The 19610-nt window shown below is 40.5% G+C and overlaps 1 protein-coding gene across 1 annotated transcript; it reads left to right on the forward strand.

The window, feature by feature from the left end:
• The first annotated feature begins 1751 nt into the window (after nucleotides 1-1751).
• On the forward strand, nucleotides 1752-4321 carry LOC114211449 (kelch repeat and BTB domain-containing protein 7). Its single transcript, XM_028106053.2, has one exon. It carries the CDS (start codon nucleotides 2054-2056, stop codon nucleotides 4091-4093), a length of 2040 nt encoding a protein of 679 aa, XP_027961854.1. The 5' UTR covers nucleotides 1752-2053; the 3' UTR covers nucleotides 4094-4321.
• Nucleotides 4322-19610: the final 15289 nt, after the last annotated feature.

A 19610-nucleotide genomic window follows, 5' to 3' on the forward strand; every position in this document is an offset into this window, starting at 1 on the left:
TCTGCAAGATGAAGAGCTCTGGAGATGGGTGGTGGTGATGGTTGCAAAACCAGTGAATGTAGTTAATGCCAGATAAATGTACTCTTAAAGAATTGTTCAAAATGGTAACTACTGTATATTTTACCAATGTAAAAAAAATTGTAATTGCTTTTTCCCCAGCTGTTTTAGTGCAGGTGACAAAGCAATCAGTGTTACTAATGACCTAGTAATTATCTTAAGTGTATCTAAGGGGTACCCAACAACCCTATAGAGGAGATACTAGAGCCCAGTATGTCTCTTAATGTCTTAATGTCTCTATCCTGGAGTATTCCCAATAGAAACTCTTCAGCTAATAGGACAAGAGAACAAAACAATTTGAGTTATCCTCCTGCCATGTGTTATCCACCCATCAATGTAATAACAAAGATTTCATTAAGCTATGGTAACGCATGACAAGCTAGTGGCAAGAGCAACCTGCTTTTTTAAGTAAAAGTTCCCTTTTTTAAAAACGACACAAGAGGCGCCTGGGTGGCTCAGTTGGTTAAGCGACTGCCTTCAGCTCAGGTCATGATCCTGGAGTCCCGGGATTGAGTCTCGCATCAGGCTCCCTGCTTGGCAGGGAGTCTGATTCTCCCTCTGACCCTTCCCCTTCTCATGTGCTCTTTCTCTCTCTTCTCTCTCTCAAATACATAAATAAAATCTTTAAAAATAAAAAAAATAAAAAACGACACAAAACCCAATCTCTAAGCACTTGATTTTGATGATTTAACTAAGAATATTGATCAATACATATATAAACAGTTTTGTAAAGCATAGGTTGACTATATTAATTCAAAATATTAGGGCATGCATGAATACGGAGCTTTGAGGATCTTGTGCTTTTGTACAAGGTCTGTGTGTTTAAATGTTTTTAATTTAAAACTCCCGTTTAAACTCCTTGATAAAGACAACTCTATAATCTTCAACTGATTTGTGGAAAGGAAGTCAAATGAGCAGTGTTAGATGACACGAAAACACTCATATTAAGTGCTTATGAAAATAATCTTGCTCCCCTGGAGGAAGTATTGATTTGGTGAGACGTGAAGACCCACCTGTGTAATATGCCTGATACGCTTTTTGGAGGCCACCTATAAATGCTGTTCTCTAGGACCTCATCTCTGTCTAAGACATCCCAATGAACTTATGGATATCGTTTAGTATTGAAAATATTGTAATAACCTTCAGAACCCTTCAAAAGAAGCAACATTAAAAACTAAGTTTTTTTGCGGAAATTGCTCATGGTTTCACATGTTGTAGGTACCTCATTTTTTTAAAATAAATTCCCCTCTTCCCCCCCAAAAAAGCTAACAAAGATTGAATCTTTATATTCTAGGCCCGGTGTAAGCATGTAATTATTCTAACCAACAAATATTTATTGAAGCGCCCTGTGTCCTATGCAATTTATCTCATTCCACTCTCACACAATCCCATGAAAACTATTATCCCCACTTCACAAAGAGTGATAAGTTCTCAAAGAGATGTCACACAATTAACGAATACTAAAACGGAGATTTTATCCTGGAACTTCAAAGCCAATCCTCCAAACCAACAAATCCAGGAGAACTAACAATTTCAAATTCTGTTAGCTAAAACAGTCCTCCCCAAGAAACCTCGCGATATTACTCAAACTACCACTCCCAACATGCACAGCGGCCTGGGTCCGTCCGCTTATCCCCTTGAGTCTGGAGGGCCCCGGCATGCCTCGAGGCGCGAAAGGCAGTCTGGGAGCCGTAGTGCTCTTGGACGCCTACCGGTCTTGCCAGCGCGGCAGTGGCGGCTCTCTTGGTTCCGTCCAGCGGGTGCTGTAAACGAGCTGAGGCGGAGAAAGGGCGCGGAACTGGAAGAGGGTGAGTCAGGCACTGTCTACGCGATAAAGGGAGGCGGCACCGCGGCGCAGGGCTGAGTTGAGTAAGTGCGGCCCCTGCAGTCTATTCAGGGACGCCGCGATCTAGCGCCCGCGAGAAGAGGGCGAGGAGGAGCCAGAGCCCGGTCCTTGCACCCATTCTCGCCCTCGTACCCCGCCGCCATCTCCACCATGCAGTCCCGGGAAGAAGCTCCGCGCTCTCGCCGCCTGGCCAGTCCCCGCGGCGGGAGGCGACCCAAGAGAATTTCCAAGCCTTCTGTTTCAGCTTTTTTCACGGGCCCGGAGGAGCTGAAGGACACGGCTCATTCTGCAGCCCTCCTGGCACAGCTGAAGTCCTTCTACGACGCGCGGCTGTTATGTGATGTGACCATCGAGGTGGTGACGCCTGGTAGCGGCCCTGGCACCGGCCGCCTTTTTTCCTGCAACCGGAACGTGCTGGCTGCTGCGTGTCCCTACTTCAAGAGCATGTTCACCGGTGGCATGTACGAGAGCCAGCAGGCGAGTGTGACCATGCATGATGTGGATGCCGAGTCCTTCGAGGTGCTGGTCGACTACTGCTACACCGGTCGCGTGTCGCTAAGTGAGGCCAACGTGCAACGCCTTTATGCGGCCTCTGACATGTTACAGCTCGAGTACGTACGGGAAGCCTGTGCCTCCTTCCTAGCCCGCCGCCTTGACCTGGCCAACTGCACCGCCATCCTCAAGTTTGCCGACGCCTTTGACCATCACAAGCTGCGATCACAGGCCCAGTCCTTTATAGCTCACAATTTTAAGCAGCTCAGCCGAATGGGTTCAGTAAGGGAGGAGAGTCTGGCAGATCTGAGCTTGGCCCAGCTGCAGGCTGTCCTGCGTCTGGATAGTCTAGATATCGAGAGTGAGCGGACCGTGTGTCATGTGGCGGTGCAGTGGTTGGAGGCGGCTCCCAAGGAGCGGGGCCCCAGCGCTGCGGAAGTCTTCAAATGTGTCCGCTGGACGCACTTCAGAGATGAAGATCAGGATTACCTGGAAGGGCTGTTAACCAAGCCCATTGTCAAGAAGTACTGTCTGGACCTTATTGAAGGGGCCCTGCAGATGCGATATGGTGACAAGTTGTGCAAGTCGCTGGTGCCGAAGCCAGATAGCAGCAACAGCTCTGTTGTACCCACAGCAGAAAATCCCCCCCAGAGACTGGGTATGTGTGCCAAGGAGATGGTGATCTTCTTTGGACATCCTAGAGATCCCTTTCTCTGCTATGACCCATACTCAGGGGACATTTACACAATGCCATCCCCTTTAACCAGCTTGGCTCACACTAAGACTATCACCTCCTCAGCTGTCTGTGTCTCTCCAGACCACGACATCTACCTGGCCGCTCAGCCCAGGAAGGACCTGTGGGTGTACAAGCCAGCCCAGAACAGCTGGCAGCAGCTTGCCGACCGCCTGCTGTGTCGGGAGGGCATGGACGTGGCCTACCTCAATGGCTACATCTACATTTTGGGTGGGCGAGACCCGATTACTGGAGTTAAACTGAAGGAAGTAGAATGCTACAGTGTTCAGAGGAACCAGTGGGCATTTGTGGCTCCTGTACCCCATTCCTTCTATTCCTTTGAACTAATAGTGGTTCAAAACTATCTTTACGCTGTGAACAGTAAGCGCATGCTCTACTATGATCCTAGCCACAATACGTGGCTGAACTGTGCTTCTCTTAAACGTAGTGACTTTCAGGAAGCCTGTGTCTTCAATGATGAGATCTATTGTATCTGTGACATCCCAGTCATGAAGGTCTATAACCCAGCCAGGGGAGAATGGAGGCGGATTAGTAATATTCCCTTGGACTCAGAGACCCACAACTACCAGATTGTCAATCATGGCCAAAAGTTGCTTCTCATCACTTCTACCACCCCTCAATGGAAAAAAAACCGGGTGACTGTTTATGAATACGATACTAGGGAAGACCAGTGGATTAATATAGGGACCATGCTAGGCCTTTTGCAGTTTGACTCTGGCTTTATTTGCCTCTGTGCTCGTGTGTATCCTTCCTGCCTGGAACCTGGACAGAGTTTCATCACTGAGGAAGATGATGCACGGAGTGAGTCTAGTACTGAATGGGACTTAGATGGATTCAGTGAGCTGGACTCAGAGTCAGGAAGTTCAAGTTCTTTTTCTGATGATGAAGTCTGGGTGCAGGTAGCACCTCAGCGAAATGCACAGGATCAGCAGGGTTCTTTGTAAATATTTTGAAGCACTAAAATGTTTCTACTGCTATGGAATGTATCTTTAAAAGATTTCCTTTTCTTGAAAAAAAAAGTGTTGATTAGGACTGCAGATTTGGTTTAGAAAGGGTAATGTTTGAATTACTAATGTAATGTTACAAAATTTAAATAGTCCATGAAATCAACCTATATAATAATTTACTGTGCTAAAAATCGAGATTAAAATATGCAAAAATGAACTATATAATTGATTAGAATGGTGGTTTTTTTCATTGTTCAAGTATTTGTTGCACCAATGGATTGTTTTGGTTAGCTATACTCTTTATATTTTGATTATCTACTTTAGTCTTTTAACTTTTTAATTCTATTTAGTGCCACAAAGAATTTAACTTTTTCAATTTTTAAAAGTAGAAAATTGGATTAGAAATTGTTGGTAGGGTTTTGAAGGTTTATCTTTTCCTTCAGAATAATGAAAGTAGTAGATTTCCCAAATTTTGAGCTAGCCAGTTTTTAGTATTATTGTTAGTATAGTTTGTTAAATTTGGTTTGGTTTTCGCCCCTTCTGCAAGGAAAAAAATTTGGATATATATATGTAAATATATATATGTGTGTTATAAAATGGGATTTCATTTTGATAATGTGCAGAATGGTCTTAAGAGCTCACAGAAAGTAAAAAAAAAAATCAGGATTCCACTGCTTTAAAAGAAATTTCACTTTTAATTTTGGAATATAACATGTAGTTGCTAAATGTGACCATTTTTCTATTTTAAAAAACATCCATTCCAATAGTGTCACCAATTATTTAAACACCCTTCTAAACCAGAAAGAAAAAAGTAACTTGCTTTGTAAGATCATACATTTCATCTATACCTGATACATGCTTCATCGAATCAAAGGAACAATCCTTTTTTTCACTGGACATATGATTGAGTAATGTAAATTTTAATCTATTGGTCATACCTAGTCTTAAAAAGTTTATATGCTTCCCTAAAATATTTTGGCTGTATAGTTTTGGTGTTCATCTTAGAGGATGCTTCAGCAGGAAGTGATTTATTCTTTACCGTTTTTATGAGGTGATACTGGTTTTGAAAATACATTTAAGCTAAAAAGGGTATTTCATTGAGATCAGTAGTTACTGCATCTACCAACTATAAAATCAAGTGCCAGCAGAGAACTTTAAAACTTCAAACTGTGTATGGAGCTGTTTTGTGTAGCATTGAAATGTTCTGTCAAGTTTTGTAAGTCACTGTATATGATTATCATCTCAAAGTTATTTTTGTATTAAAAGTTGACAGTTAAAGAACATAAGTGGATGATGGCATTTGGGGCTAATAGTGAACATATGTTTCCTCTAAAATATTCCCTAGCAATGGTATACATGGTTATTTTATTAGGGTATTTGTATCTGTTCTGTATTTCTCTGTGAACCATGCTCCAGTCTTTGTTTTTTGTCTTTTTGTTTTTGTGTCACCATAAAGTAAGGGAAAGTCCAGAACTAGAGACTAAATCACACAAAATTGATATTGTTAAATACAGAGAAATAGAGGTGCTTACCTTTTGAGGGTCTGTGAGTACATAGGACTGCCACAACACATATCCATGATAAGTGATGTACATATAAGATGCTTATAGTCTATAAATTTTTCTGTACTGACTTAGATCCTCTTTTTGCATCTTTGTTCAAAATGTTAATTCCTCTTATATGTTTATTCTCTAGTGACCGAATGCTAACATTGCTTACACCACATCAGAGTACTGAGGAGTGTGCCCCAGGATAGGGAACTGAATTTTGAATGAAAAAAAGAGGGAGAGAGAAAAGGATTAAAAAAAACCAAGCACACAAATGTTTTCTTAGCCATTTTGATTGGGCATCTGAAGAGTTCATAAGACATTCCTGTTTAACATTATTTCTAGTGAAATAAGATTCTTGCTCTAGCAGTGTGTTCTTAAGACTGTGTTCTCTCAAAACAGCAAACATGCTTTAGTGGCCTAAGGCTAACTTTTCCATTTGGTATCAGGATGTTAAAAGCACTGGTTTCAACTTAGAAAGATATTTATTAGGAGTGTTATATTTTGGCCAGCTTTTCTTCACCAGTAGCTTCTTGTTGATAGCTTTTTGTTTTGTAAGGTTGAAATAGGACAGTGCCGATCTCAGTCAGATTATCCATCTGCAGAATTAAAGTATGCAACTGATTGATAAAAGACAAATTCTGCAATTTATCATTTTCATCGTTTGAGTTAAGTATAAGCTAATTAACAGTAATGTGGTTTAAAAAGTAGTTTTTTGGGGAAGACTTTGGCTTCATGATATATTTGTGAATTAGGGGATAGATGTTAACCATTATTTCATAGATAAGTGATTTGTATATGGTTAGTTACAAATAAAAATGGCACTGGAACCCAGACCTTCTGACCTCTTAATTAGTGTTCCTGCTAAATGTATAAAACCCTTGCTTGTGCAGTGAGTGACACAACCAGCAGTGGTGAAATCTCTTCTTGACAGGAAAGCAGCTTTGTCTCAGTTTTACAATTACACCTGTTAGCAAATGCTCAATATAATATTGTTTGCAAAGCTATTCTGTGTAGGATTTAGAAAGATCTTAATTGGTTTTTTTGTATGTTTATGCCTATAGTCTGAAAAACTCAGAGAACCCAAATTATTTTAAATACTTATACAGTTCAAATGATGTCATTGGCATTTTCAGAAAGATAAAAAACTAAGTTAGCAAATAACTTGTTTAATTGGGTTTAGGATTAAATTTAAATTATACTTCCCTTCTGTTGTTGCAATGTTTTTTCTGTTTTGTACCTGGATCTTATTGAGAATGTGATGAAAGCTTTTGACTTACTCCACTTGAAGATTGTCACTTGTATATGTTCATGTTTTTATAATTTCAAGGGTGTTATGACACTTCTGAAGATCTTCCCCACACCCAGGATAAGAACACTTGTGACAGAGTCCCAAGAACACTTCTACAAAAAAGAATTCACCTTTTTTCACAAGGCATATTGCTCAAATGTTTGTAAGAGGGAGAAGAGCATTATTACGTCATTCCTAAAATAGAGCTAAAGAAATTATATACATTTACCATCTGAAAGGGATGTGAATATGAAGGGGTACCTCAGAACTGAGACAGAGTTGACATTTCTGCAGTTCAAATTTCTCCATGATCGATTAACACAAGAATAGTTAAATAACTAAATTTGATTTAAAGAAATAATCAAAAGAAATTAATCAAATGAGCTAATCTATTTGAAAGCTTTGATTTGAAGAGTTATGCATATATGTTATGTATATGATTACTGTCTAGGAAGATTGTATAATGAGAATTCAAAGCAAAATATAGGTTCTGGATGTGTCAAACTGCCAACATCGCAGCTGTTTATTAGACATACACCTAAGTGGCAAGAGTTCTTTATCTCATAATGACCAGGTTAACAGGTGGTTGGAAAAGGACATTTAACCATAAGGACTCTATTTAAAATATAATCAGTTTGCTGCTCGCTGCTCTTTAAACTAGGAACCAGTGCTTTGCCTGATGTCATTTTGTCAATTTGCTGATATAAGGAAAATAGATAAAGCATGACAAATGAGTCGTAAACTAAAATTATTTAATTGAATTTGTTTTAACGTTCATAAGTTGGAAATATAAAAAATTTGCATCTCTATATCAGTCCACTAAATTTTAAAAGAAAGTTTGTCTTTGAAATCCTGAAGTGTGGTAACCAGAATGTAGACATCCCTAGTCTGCTTACATTTGAACTGTTGGAATGATTTTATGTTGTATGCTTCTTAGGTGTTTTACTTTGCCTCTGTCCTCTCATCAGATCTCACCCACATCTTAAACACCTTTTCATCATTACAACTAATTTTAAAAGAATATTCATTATAGCAAATATGATAAAGCAGGGAAGTATTAGGCAAAATTATTCCTAGAAAATGTGAGTAGCAATCCTAAGAGAATTGATAAGCTATTTTTAGAACCATCAAGATGGTTAAATATATACAAACCAGTTTTTTGTTTTGGGTTTTGTTTTTTTTTTTTAATTTATTTAACGAAGAAATAAAAATAGTATTCACAGAAGCTGCCAAGTCTTACAGTACCAGATAGGCAATAGAGTTTGCGCCCTTTCCCTGACTCTGGGCCATTCTGTCACCCATATCTATTCCATCAGCTGCTGTTCCTTGCTTCTTTAACCTTAATGGCCTAACCATGGTCTAAGACATAGGGAGAGTGAGGGACAGACATTGTTGCATACCATTTCCCCCATTTTGGGACATACTTCCTCTAACCATTCCTACTCTGGACAGCCACCTCTCCAATGGAACCAACCTTTTAGAGTCTCACCCCCAGAGCAATTATAGCTGCTTGAAACCACCATATATTGGGAATATTGGGGGTTGGGGAGAATACTATTCCTTAATTCTGGGGTAATTAGCAAAGAGCAATGGCCCTCACTTCAAGGCACAGTCTGGTCAGAGTCTCCATGTCCTTATGGCTTTCTTTGTGTAGAGAAGATATCAGGGGTGATGTTTTCCTCTCATCTTATATATTAGTTATGATCTGTGGTTGTATGTATGTGGAGACCCTATAGTTGTTTTAATAAGAAGATTCTCATATAAATCCTACAATCTGTTATGTCTCCCCTCATCTAGAAAGTCACCTGAGAACAGGCTTTCTGCTTTCCCATTCTGCTATCCCTGGAGTGTTCTGGTCCCCATGGTCCAAGCGAGTTCACACTCATGTCCATGACTATATAAGGAAGGAAGGGGAAGAAGCTATAAGGAAGAGGAGAGGAAGTAGACATGACCCTTCCCTGTAAGGGAAAGTGTGTACATCACTTCCAGGCACATGACACTGGCTGGGTCTTAACCACGTAGCCACACCTAACTGCAAGAGTGCCTGAGAGAGGTAGTCTTATTCTGGGTCAACATATATCAAGTTAAACTTTACAGGTTCCTTCTTGTAGAATGCTGAGGAAAGATATTGTATAAATAGCAATCTCTACTATATCATCAGTCAAGCTATGTTTTATGACATGGCAGCCAAAATGATTACCAGGACACCCAAGACCCACATCCTACCAGGTTGGAAACCCCAGTGGAAAAAGGCAGTATTTTCTGATATCTCTGGTAGATAATTCCTAGAGGACCTGGGACTCTGGGTATCCACTTGTAGATGGTCACTTGTAATTGATAAAGTTGGGGGATGGGAATGTTGAGGAAGACCGATAAGGAAATAACCTCAATGAAGAGTTATAGTTCCTACAGAGACAGTAAGAGTTCCAATGATGGCATGTTCAAGTTACGGCATGTATTTTGTTTTGATCGGATCCTAGGATAGGAGGGGAGGTTTGGAATGGGAACAAGCTGGCAATGTTGGTTAGCATTAGATCTTGGAAACTTTATATGCTGTGCCAGGGAGATGACTGTTTTTGCATACGGTGTGAATTCACTGAGAATTTTTAAGTAGGGACTTGACACAATTGGATTTGTTTTCTTGAGATTCATCTTCTGAATATATTGACAGCATAAGACTGTGGGGGCAAGAACAGTTAAAGGGATGCTGTTGCAATCCAGCGAGGTGATCCAGTCCTTAGTAGGGGCAGTAGTTGTGGGCTTGACGAGGAAGGAGCAGACATGAGAGGTTGCAGAGATTGAGCTGGACCTCTAATTGTATGTTTGGGGATGAGGGAGCTGTAGGGATCTGAGAAAGGAAGGACTATAGGCTATTCCCCAAGATTCTTGCTTGGATATTGTGTTCGTGTATAAGCCAAACTTCTGTGCCAAAGAGGCCCTAAGATAAAGGATGGAAACTTGTTTCTCTCCGTTGAGTCCAGAAATGAGTAGTCACACGCTGGCAGGGTGGTTTTGCCCAGGAAGATTCTTCATGAGCCCAGGTTCCTGTATCATTTTCCCCCCAACTCCTAGTGAGTCATCCTCATCCCCATAGGCAAAGCACACTCACCAAAATTATATCTATGTTGCAGCCTGCAGGAAAGGGGAAAGAGAGGAAATGCAAAAAAAATTCCTTTTTTAATGGGCTTTTACATAATTTTGCCATTTTTCCACTGGGGAGAATTTAATAATACCACCATATCCAGCTGCAAGGTGGACTGGGAAATAGTCATTAGAGGGGTAGCTCTGTACCCAGCCAAAACTCAGTGTTTTATTACCAAATAGACTCATAAACTAATATAGTTTAATAGAGACATGTCCAGGCTTCCTGTATTCGAATGTAAACAATTCACAACACCATGCAGGCTTTATTGCCACAATGATCATTTCAAATCTCCCTAATCCTCCTTCCACAATAAATTCATACCCAAAAGTTAAATTCCATGTAATCCCAAATAATAATTTTCACAAACAAATGTGCCCCTGAGATGCCTTTAACACACACACTCTCCTCTCTCTCTCTCTCTTTCTCTCTCTCTCTCACACACACACACACACACACACACATGCACATGTCACATCCTTGTTATTCAGTTCTGTCTCTGCCAAGACAAGTATTCCTAGAAATGGCAGAAATTAAGCCTTCAGAATGTCAGAGTTCTCTCCCTGAAGGCCTAAGCTCTTTTCCACTCCCCTCTTCTCTGGGAACCTACTGCTGAGCCCCCTCACTCTTCCCACACCCCAACAGCTCTCACTATTACTAAGAGGAAAAAGAGAAGTTTGAAGAGGGGCAATTAGCTGACTCTTGTCACGGTTGACTAAGTGGATAGTGCTGTCAATGTGTTTGAGAATCTAGGTGTCAGATCAGATTTGGAGACACTAGTAGATGCATGTGGTGTTCCATGTCACAACAACCTCTGATTTCAGCTGCAGCTATGGCAGACACTCCCAGACCATGATAACAGTCCACTTTACTTTTCTGGCTTGAGGCTTTCTCTGAAAGATCATTCTCTTGGGCAATGCTCTTGCAACAGCACAGGAGTTCAAGGGGAACTTAATGCCTCGAGGGCAGTCCTTAAGCAACAAAGGATGGGACTTGGTAGATACATGCTGCAGGACCCCAACTTTAAGAAAGAGACAGCTCTGAAATGCATTCTGTATGGAACCTCAGAGGGTCCCTTGCTGGATTGAACCCCAGTCTCCCACCACAGTAATCAATTCAGCAACACCTCTTCCCTGTGTCACTTTCAGGGTATGGCCAACCGGGTCACATCGCAGAAACGATTTGGCCATTGGTGGTATTTTGCAAAGAAGTTTCAATCTGAAGATTTGCTTGGGGGCACGAAGCCTAGAAAGAATGAATTAGAATGAGTGAGATGAAGATTTAATTAGCCACGTGCCAAATACGGATTTACCCACCCAGCCGCGAAAGGGCACAGGCGAGTTCAAGCCTCACAGCCCTTCCTGTAACATAGAAAACTTCATGCTTTTATAAAAAACGTGCTGCCAAAAATGTTCAGCCTGAATCTAATTAAGCCATTAGAACAAACTTCCAGTTTACAGGAGAGACTGGCCAGAAGGACGAAGTAAAACTACTATGAAGAAGCAATCAGCCAAATCCAGAATGTGGGGCATCCAGCAGGACAACTAACACAATGTCAACAGTACTCTCTGCCCTCACATGGTTAAGATGTGAGGAAGTGGAAGGGCAGGCGTGGGCTACTCTTTGGAAGGGAATAGACAGGACCTAGTGAAGGAAAGAATACCTCAGGTTGTGTTTTTGGTTGCTTTAAGTCTTCAACACTTTACAAGGCTCAGGCAAAATCCATTGAGAGAATAATGAGGAGCCTAGGCCCGGAAGCTCAGGGGAAGGGAGGAGATGGACCAAAGTCCAAGGGTCAGGATCATACTGGAACACGACCCTTCTTCTTCCAAACCTGGAGGGAGAAAAGGAGGCTCATAGAGATAGAGATGAATTTCTTAATTCTTTCTTTGAATTAAGATGCAAGGTTTTCCGCTGAAAGAAAGGGAGTGGCTTGGAGGAGAGAGTGTACCTATTTACTGGTAAGCTTCATGAGTTAAACTTTACAGGTTCCTTCTTGTAGGGATAGGGTCTACTTCATCTTTACATCTCTCATAACACCAATCAAAGTGCTTTGAGCAGAGTTGAAAAAAAATTTAAGACTGGAGGTGTTACTGTAAAATAGAACTGCTCATATCCTAGATCTTAACAATATAAGATATATTACTAAAATTTTTATTTTAAGAATAATCCTTAAATAGCTTGAATTTCTGTATATTGTTCTTGATCACTAGGTGATTCTTGATTTTTTGTTAATTAGAGTCATAGAATACTAGGGCCCACTTTTCTTATTTAAACCTAAAGAACTTTAGAGGTGCCTGGGTGGCTCAATTGGTTAAGCTTCTGCCTTTGGCTCAGGTCATGATCCCAGATTCCTGGGATTGAGTCCCGCATCTGGGTTCCCTGCTCGGTGGGAAGTCTGCTTCTCCCTCGGTCCCTCCCCCCACCCCCTGCTCATTCTCAATCTCTCTCTTGCTCTCTCTCAAAAATAAATAAATAAATAAATAATCTTTAAAAAAATAAAATGCACAGTATTATTTGTAGTGTTACATTATGCTTTTATTTTTAAGATTATTTGGTATTTATACTATTTATATTTTTAGTATTATATTAGTATTTAGTATTATATTTTGACATTTCAGTTCAGATATACTTCAGTAATCTCAAATCAGAGCATCGAGCTAACTTAATAAATTTCAAAGTTTTTTAGTAAAATTCACAGTTATGATATTAAATATGTCAAGGTAATGATAAAGTATACTTTCTCAAATACTACTTCTGTGTACTCAATACCATTTGAATATAAGTGTGAGAAGCAATAAAAGTCTACATTTGAATCAATTTGCACAGTATCAAGGTTCAGATTTAAAGATATGATTATGTCACTTTATTTCAAAATGCAATAAATTTATCTTAAAAAGTCTACACATTTCTCATCATGAAATTTTGAATTACAGCTGGAATCAAAATTAAAATAACCATATGATTTAATGCTTGAGGTCTCTGAAATGTCAAGAACTTTTAATATAGTCAATTTCTGATTTTCTAGGAACTCATGTCCTTCTTCCCCCCCATGTTGACTGTCTCCTGGCTCTGTGAATGTTCAAGGGAAGAGACAAGATGGAGAGCTGGAATCAACCAACTGAATTGCTTGTCATGAGACTCAGAACATTTGGAGAAAGGTGAGGCACAACCAAGTGTTTAAAATAAGATCTCTGTTAAGCTACGGGTCTATTTGTGTTTCTCTATGTGGTTGTCCAGTTTTCTCAGCATCATTTGTTAGAGACTGTTCTTTCCTCATTGGCTCTTCTTGACTCCCTTGTCAAATACTGATTGACCTTATATGCAGGAGTTTATTTCTGGGCTCTCTATTATGTTCTATTGATCTATGTGTCTCTCTTTATGCCAGTGATTACTGTTACAATTATTATAGTTGTGTAATACAGGCACACCTTGATTTATTGTGCTTTGTTTTATTGTACTTCACAGATATTGTGTTGCATTTTTGTTTTGTTTTGTTTTGTTTTTTACAAATTGAAAGCTTTTGGCACTCCTGCATTGAGCCATTCTATTGGCATCATTTTTCCAACAGCATTTGCTTACTTTGTGTTTCTGTGTCACATTTTGGTAATTCTCACAATATTTCCAAATTTTCATGATTATATTTGTTATGGTGGTCTGTAATCAGTGATCTTTTAAGTTACTATAGTAATTGTTCTGGGGTACCACAAACCACACCCTGTAAGATGGCAAGCTTAAGGACACCTGGGTGGCTCAGTCAGTTAAGCACCAACTCTTGATTTCAACTCAGGTCATGATCTCAGGGTCATGGGATCAAGCCCCACATCAGACTCTGTGCTGGGCATGCAGCCTGTTTAAGATTCTCTCTCTCCCTCTGCCCCTCCTACCTTGTGCTCTCTCTCTTTCAAAAAAAAAAAAAAAAGATGGCAAGCTTAAGGAATAAACGTTTTATGTGTTCTCACTGCTCCACTGATCTGCTGTTTCCCTGTCTCTCTTCCTCTCCTTGGGTCTACCTATTCCCTGAGATACAGCAATATTGAAATTAAGCCACTGAATAACCCTCTGGTGTCCCCTAGGTGTTCAAGTGAAAGGAAGAGTTGCATGTCTCTCACTTTAAATGAAAAGCTTGAGCTCATTATCATTAAGTGCGACAAAGAAGGCATGTCAAGAGCCAAAACAGACCAAAAACTAGGCATCTTGCACCAAACAGCTATGTTTTGAATGCAAAGGAAAAGTTCCTGAAGGATATTAAAAGTGTTACCCCAGGGAACATACAAATGATAAGAAAGTGAAACAGCCTTATTGCTGAGATAGAGAAAGTTGGGTGGTTTGGATAGAGGATCAAGCCAGCTACAACATTCCCTTAAGGCAAAGGCTAATCTAGAGCAAGGCTCTAACTCTCTTCAATCTAGGAAGGCTGAGGAAGCTGCAGAAAAGTTGGAAGCTAGCAGAAGTTGGTTCATGAGGTTTAAGGAAAGAAGCCGTCTCCATAACATGAAAGTGCAAGGTGAGGCAACAAGTGCTGATATAGAAGCTTCAGCAAGTAATCCAGATCTGGCTAATCGCTTCTCGGCCTTTTGGCTAAGATCAAGCGTAGATCTGGCTAAGATCATTAATGAAGATAGCTACACTAAACAACAGATTTTCAGTGTAGATTAAAAAGCCTTCTATTGGAAGAAGATGTCATCTAGGACTTTCATAATTGCTATGCTTTTATAACCACAGGCCTTTTCCCTCCTCTCTTCCCTAATCCTTGCCAACCCTAGTCTGTAATCCATATATGTGGGGTTTTTTTAATTTAAAGAATGTCATATAAATGGCATCATATGGTATGTAACCTTTTGAGATTTTGTTTTCACTCAGTATAATTCTCTTGAGATTTGTCCAAGTTTTCTGTGTATCAGTACTTCACTTCTAGATGTAGACATTCCAAATGGTGTGGTAACAATCCCCCCAAAATCTTCCCCTCCATAAAAGCAATGAAAACACTAGCAAAAACGCTTAAAATAAATTTATTAGAACTATGGAAATTAACTAACGGCCGGGAAGTATTCATTCAAGAAAAACAGATGAATCTTGGTAAAAGCAGTAAGCCTTGTGACATTTTAACAGGCCCTAATCCCATCCTTCTCACCTCAGCTTTATGGGAGCCTTAAAATTTAACAGCTTCACGACTATAGTGCCTGTAAAAAATAGCAGTTTAGCAGCCACTGGAGGAGACATAATGGATTTGGAGATCCCTAAAGCCCTATCCCCGGAGATTTGCTTCTCTCATGGCTCACCTAAAAGCTCCATTATCAGGACTTGTCTTCATTTGACCTATTTCAGAGTACACTCTGTGAAAAAAGCTTGACATACAGGGCTTTTGTAAAAAAAAAAAAAAAAAATCAGTGACAAAACAAAAGAAAAAATAGATAAATCGGTCTTAATAAAAATTAAACTTTTGTGCTTCATATGATACCATCAATAATATGAAAAGACAATGTAAAGGGAGAAAATATTGGCAAATTATATATCTGATAAGATACTCATATCTACTATATGTAAAGAAGTCATACAATTTAGTAACAAAAATACAAACAACCCAATTGAAACTGGAGAAAGGATTTGTATAGACATCTCTGCAAAGAAACTATACAAGTGCCAACAAGCAAAGAAAAGATGCTCAACATCAATAGTCATTAAAGGAAATGCAAATCAAAACCACTTCACACCCACATGGATTGCTAGAATCAAAAACAAAATGAGGGGCACTTGGCTGGCTCTGTCTGTGGGGCATGTGACTTTTGATATCAGGATTGTGGGTTCAAGCCCTACTTTGAGTGTGAAGATTACTTAAAAATAAGATCTTAAAATAAAAAAGAACAAAATAAATAGCAACAACAAAAAACTTGAAAATAACAAGAGCTGGGAAGGACATGGAACAAATTAAATGCTCATAACTGCTGGTGGGAATCTAAAATGGTGCAGTTGCTGGGGTGCCTGGGTGACTTGGTTAAGCCTCCAAATCCTGATTCTGGCTCAGGTCATGATCTCAGGATTGTGAAATCAAGCCCTATGTCAGGCTCAGTGTGGAGTCTGCTTGAGATTCTCTCCTTCTCCCTCCGCCCCTCCCCCTGCTCATATTCTCTCTTTCTCTCTCTCTCTAAAATAAAAATCTTTTTAAAAATAAAAATTTTTAAATTTAAAAAAATAAAAAAATGGTGCAGTTGCTTTGAAAAACCATTTGCAGTTCCTCAAAAAGTTAAACACAGAGTTATCATATGACCCAACAATATCACTTTTAGGTATATACCCAAGAGAACTGAAAACATACATCTAGAAAAAACTGGTACACAAATGTTCATAGAGGCATTATTCATAACTGGCAAAAAGTAGAAAAAAAATCAAATGCCCATTAAGTGATTAATGGATGAAAAAATGTCAAAATCAACACCATGGAATATCATTTGGCTGTAAGTAGAAATAGAGTTCTGATACATGTTATGACATGGATAAACCTTGAAAACATTATGTTAAGCGAAAGAAGCCAAACGTAGAGGACAAATATTGTATGATTCCTTTTGTTTTTTAAAAAGATTTTATTTATTTGAGAGGGAGAGAAAGCGAAAGAGAGCACAAGCAGCGGGGAGGGGCAGAGGGAGAGGGACAAGCAGACTCCCTGCTGAGCGGGGAGCCTGATGTGGGGCTTGATCCCAGGACTCTAGGATCATGACCTGAGCCAAAGGCAGATGCTTAACTGACTGAGTCACCCAGGTGCCCCAGTGTGATTCCATTTAAATGAAATATCCAGAATAAGCAAAACCATGGAGACAGAAGGGAGATTGGTGGTTACTGAGGACTCGGGGACTGGGGATATGGAGGGTCAGGAGGAAATGGATATTCATTGCTAATAGGTATGGAGTTTTGGGAGGGGGGCAATGAAAATATTTTAAATTTGTGGTGATTGTGTATAACAGCTAAATAGTTTAGATACTAGTTGTTTTTGTCATAGGTAGGCTCCACGGCCAGCACACAGCCCAGATTAAGACCTGAGCTGAAATCAAGAGTCAAACACTTAGCCAACTGAGCCACCCAGGCACCCCTAGATATCTAGTTTTTATATCATGACTATAGTAAAAATGAGTGAATTGTAAACTTTAAAAGGATGAACTTTATGGAAACTTCTGAGGCGTATGGTGGAATGGAGGATCCTAGACTTACCTTGTCCCATGAATACACCTAAATAACACCCCCATCCAGACTCAGACCCTGAGTAACCAAAGCAATCTGAAAAAAGAAGAATAAAAATGAAGGCATCACAATCCCATATTTCAAGATATACTGCAAAGCTGTAGTAATCAAAACAGTATGGTACTGGCATAAAAATCGACATAGATCAATGGAACAGAATACAGAGCTCAGAAATAAACGCACTCTTTTATGGTCAGTTAATATTTCACTAAAGAGGCAAGAATATGCAATGGGAAAAAGTCTCTTCAATAAATGGTGTGGGAAAACTAGATAGCTACATGCAAAAGAATGAAACTGGACTATTTTCTTAGACCACACACAAAAATAAACTCAAAATGGATTAAATACCTAAATGTGAGAACCTGAAACCATAAAAATCCTAGAAGAGAGCACAGGCAGTAATTTCTCTGACTCGACCTTAGCAACATTTTTCTAGATATATCTCCTGAGGCAAGGGAAACAAAAGCAAAAATAAACCATTGGGGCTATATCAAAATAAAAAACTTCTACACAGCAAAGGAAACAACGAACAAAACTAAAAGAGAGCCTAATGAATCGGAGAAGATGTTTGCCAATGACATAGCCGATAAATGGTTAAAATCCAAATAAAAAAGAACTTATACCACTCAACGTCAAAGAAATATCCAATGTGGGGGAGGAGTTAAGATGGTGGAGTAGTAGGAGGACCCTATGCTTACCTTGTCCCTCAAACAACTAGATCAATATCAAATCATTCTGAATACCCAAGAAATCCATCTGAGGACTGAGAGAACAAACTGCACAACTAGAGGAAGAAAAGAGGCCACATTGTGGAAGGCAGGAGGTGTGGAGACATGATTTAGGGGACAAAAGAATCATACATGCTGCAGAAGGGAGGGAGCCCTGATCACAGAGAGATGAGAGAGAGAAAGAGAGAGCAGTGTGCAGGGGATTGCACAAGAAAAACACTTCCCCAAAACCACTGATGGGGAAAACAAGAAGGGCTGATTATGTTTTGCAAGCATTGGGTCAAAGAGTGAAGTTTTAGAAGCCATTGCTGGGCAGAGCCTAGAGGGCATAGCAGTCCTTCTGTGGAGAAGGAGGGCAGAGGCCTGGGAGTGGACAGTGTGGTCTGAGGATGGGTCACACTGGGAGAGACTGTTCCCCTTCTTGGAATACATTTAGGAGAGGTGACCCTGCCTCTCAAGGGACAAAAGAGCCAGCGGGTGCCACTGCACTGCCCCATTCATTAGCATACGAGCAGAGACACCTGCTGAGGACAGCTAACCTGGATGCCAGCTTTTTGTTGCACTTTACCATAAACTCCAAGCCCCTGTGAGTTCATGGAATTGCCCTTGTGGGACAAACCAGCACCAGCCACAGTGCAGGGAGACCCTCCGCCAGAGGATTAGTGTGGCTCCAGGCCAAGTTGGGTGCCTGGAGTTTGGAGTTTTGAAACTCAGCCTGTGTACCTGAGGTAGAACAAAGGAGCACTGCGCCGCCAGGTGGGCAGAGAGCTTGGACCCAGACAGGGTTAAGACAGGGATCTGAGGGATGCCTGCGACACACAAATGGAAATTGTTCATTCTTCTGTGAGGGCTTCCTGAACAATGGCAGGCACAAACTCCCCTCTCCGGAATGAGGAGCCGGGCTGATGTCATTTTCCCCCTGTCCAGCAGCACAGAGGGACTTAAGTGAGCAGCACAGGACCCACATGGAGGCTTGAGCTGCTTACCCCAAGCCCCGCCCCCCTGTGCTCTGCAGGTGCTTCTTTTACTAGGACATGTGTGCCTGAGAGCCAGAGCAGCAATGGGCCCCTCCCTCAAAAGACCAGCACAAACACCCCGCATGCACCAAGTCTACTAACTATAGAGTGATGCAAAGCTTCAGTGATGCAAAGCTGTCATTGGCAAAGCATGCACCAAGTCTACTAACTATAGAGTGATGCAAAGCTTTCTAGTGGAAATAGGATCTAGCCTCCTTTAACAAGCAGACCAGAGCACACCTATTTAAAACTCACCATACTTCAAGTCCAGGTGCCCCCTCAAAAAAAATAAAAATAAAACTCACCACACACTGGACAAGGTCCAAACACTCCCCACTATCGGCAAGGAGAAACTCTGCAGAGGACTGACCTGAGGGAAGGAGCAGCCAAAACACAATAGAGTACACACAGCATATACCAGAAACACTTCCCAAAGCTCCAGGCCCTGGACAGTATGTGATCTCTTCTTAGTATAGCCATTACTCTCAGAAGCAAGAAAAATAACAGGCTTTCCTTATGCACAGGAGACAGAGACCCAGACAAAATGCCAAGACAGA

Source organism: Eumetopias jubatus, unplaced genomic scaffold (assembly GCF_037043125.1).
Source record: "Eumetopias jubatus isolate StellerSeaLion01/CBP00866 unplaced genomic scaffold, mEumJub1_p1.0 scaffold_3, whole genome shotgun sequence".
In the NCBI taxonomy this organism is placed as follows: domain Eukaryota; kingdom Metazoa; phylum Chordata; class Mammalia; order Carnivora; family Otariidae; genus Eumetopias; species Eumetopias jubatus.

What these genes read in the sequence shown, in the direction of transcription:
- LOC114211449 (XM_028106053.2), top strand. Translation starts at nt 2,054, where the DNA reads ATGCAGTCCCGGGAAGAAGCTCCGCGCTCTCGCCGCCTGGCCAGTCCC.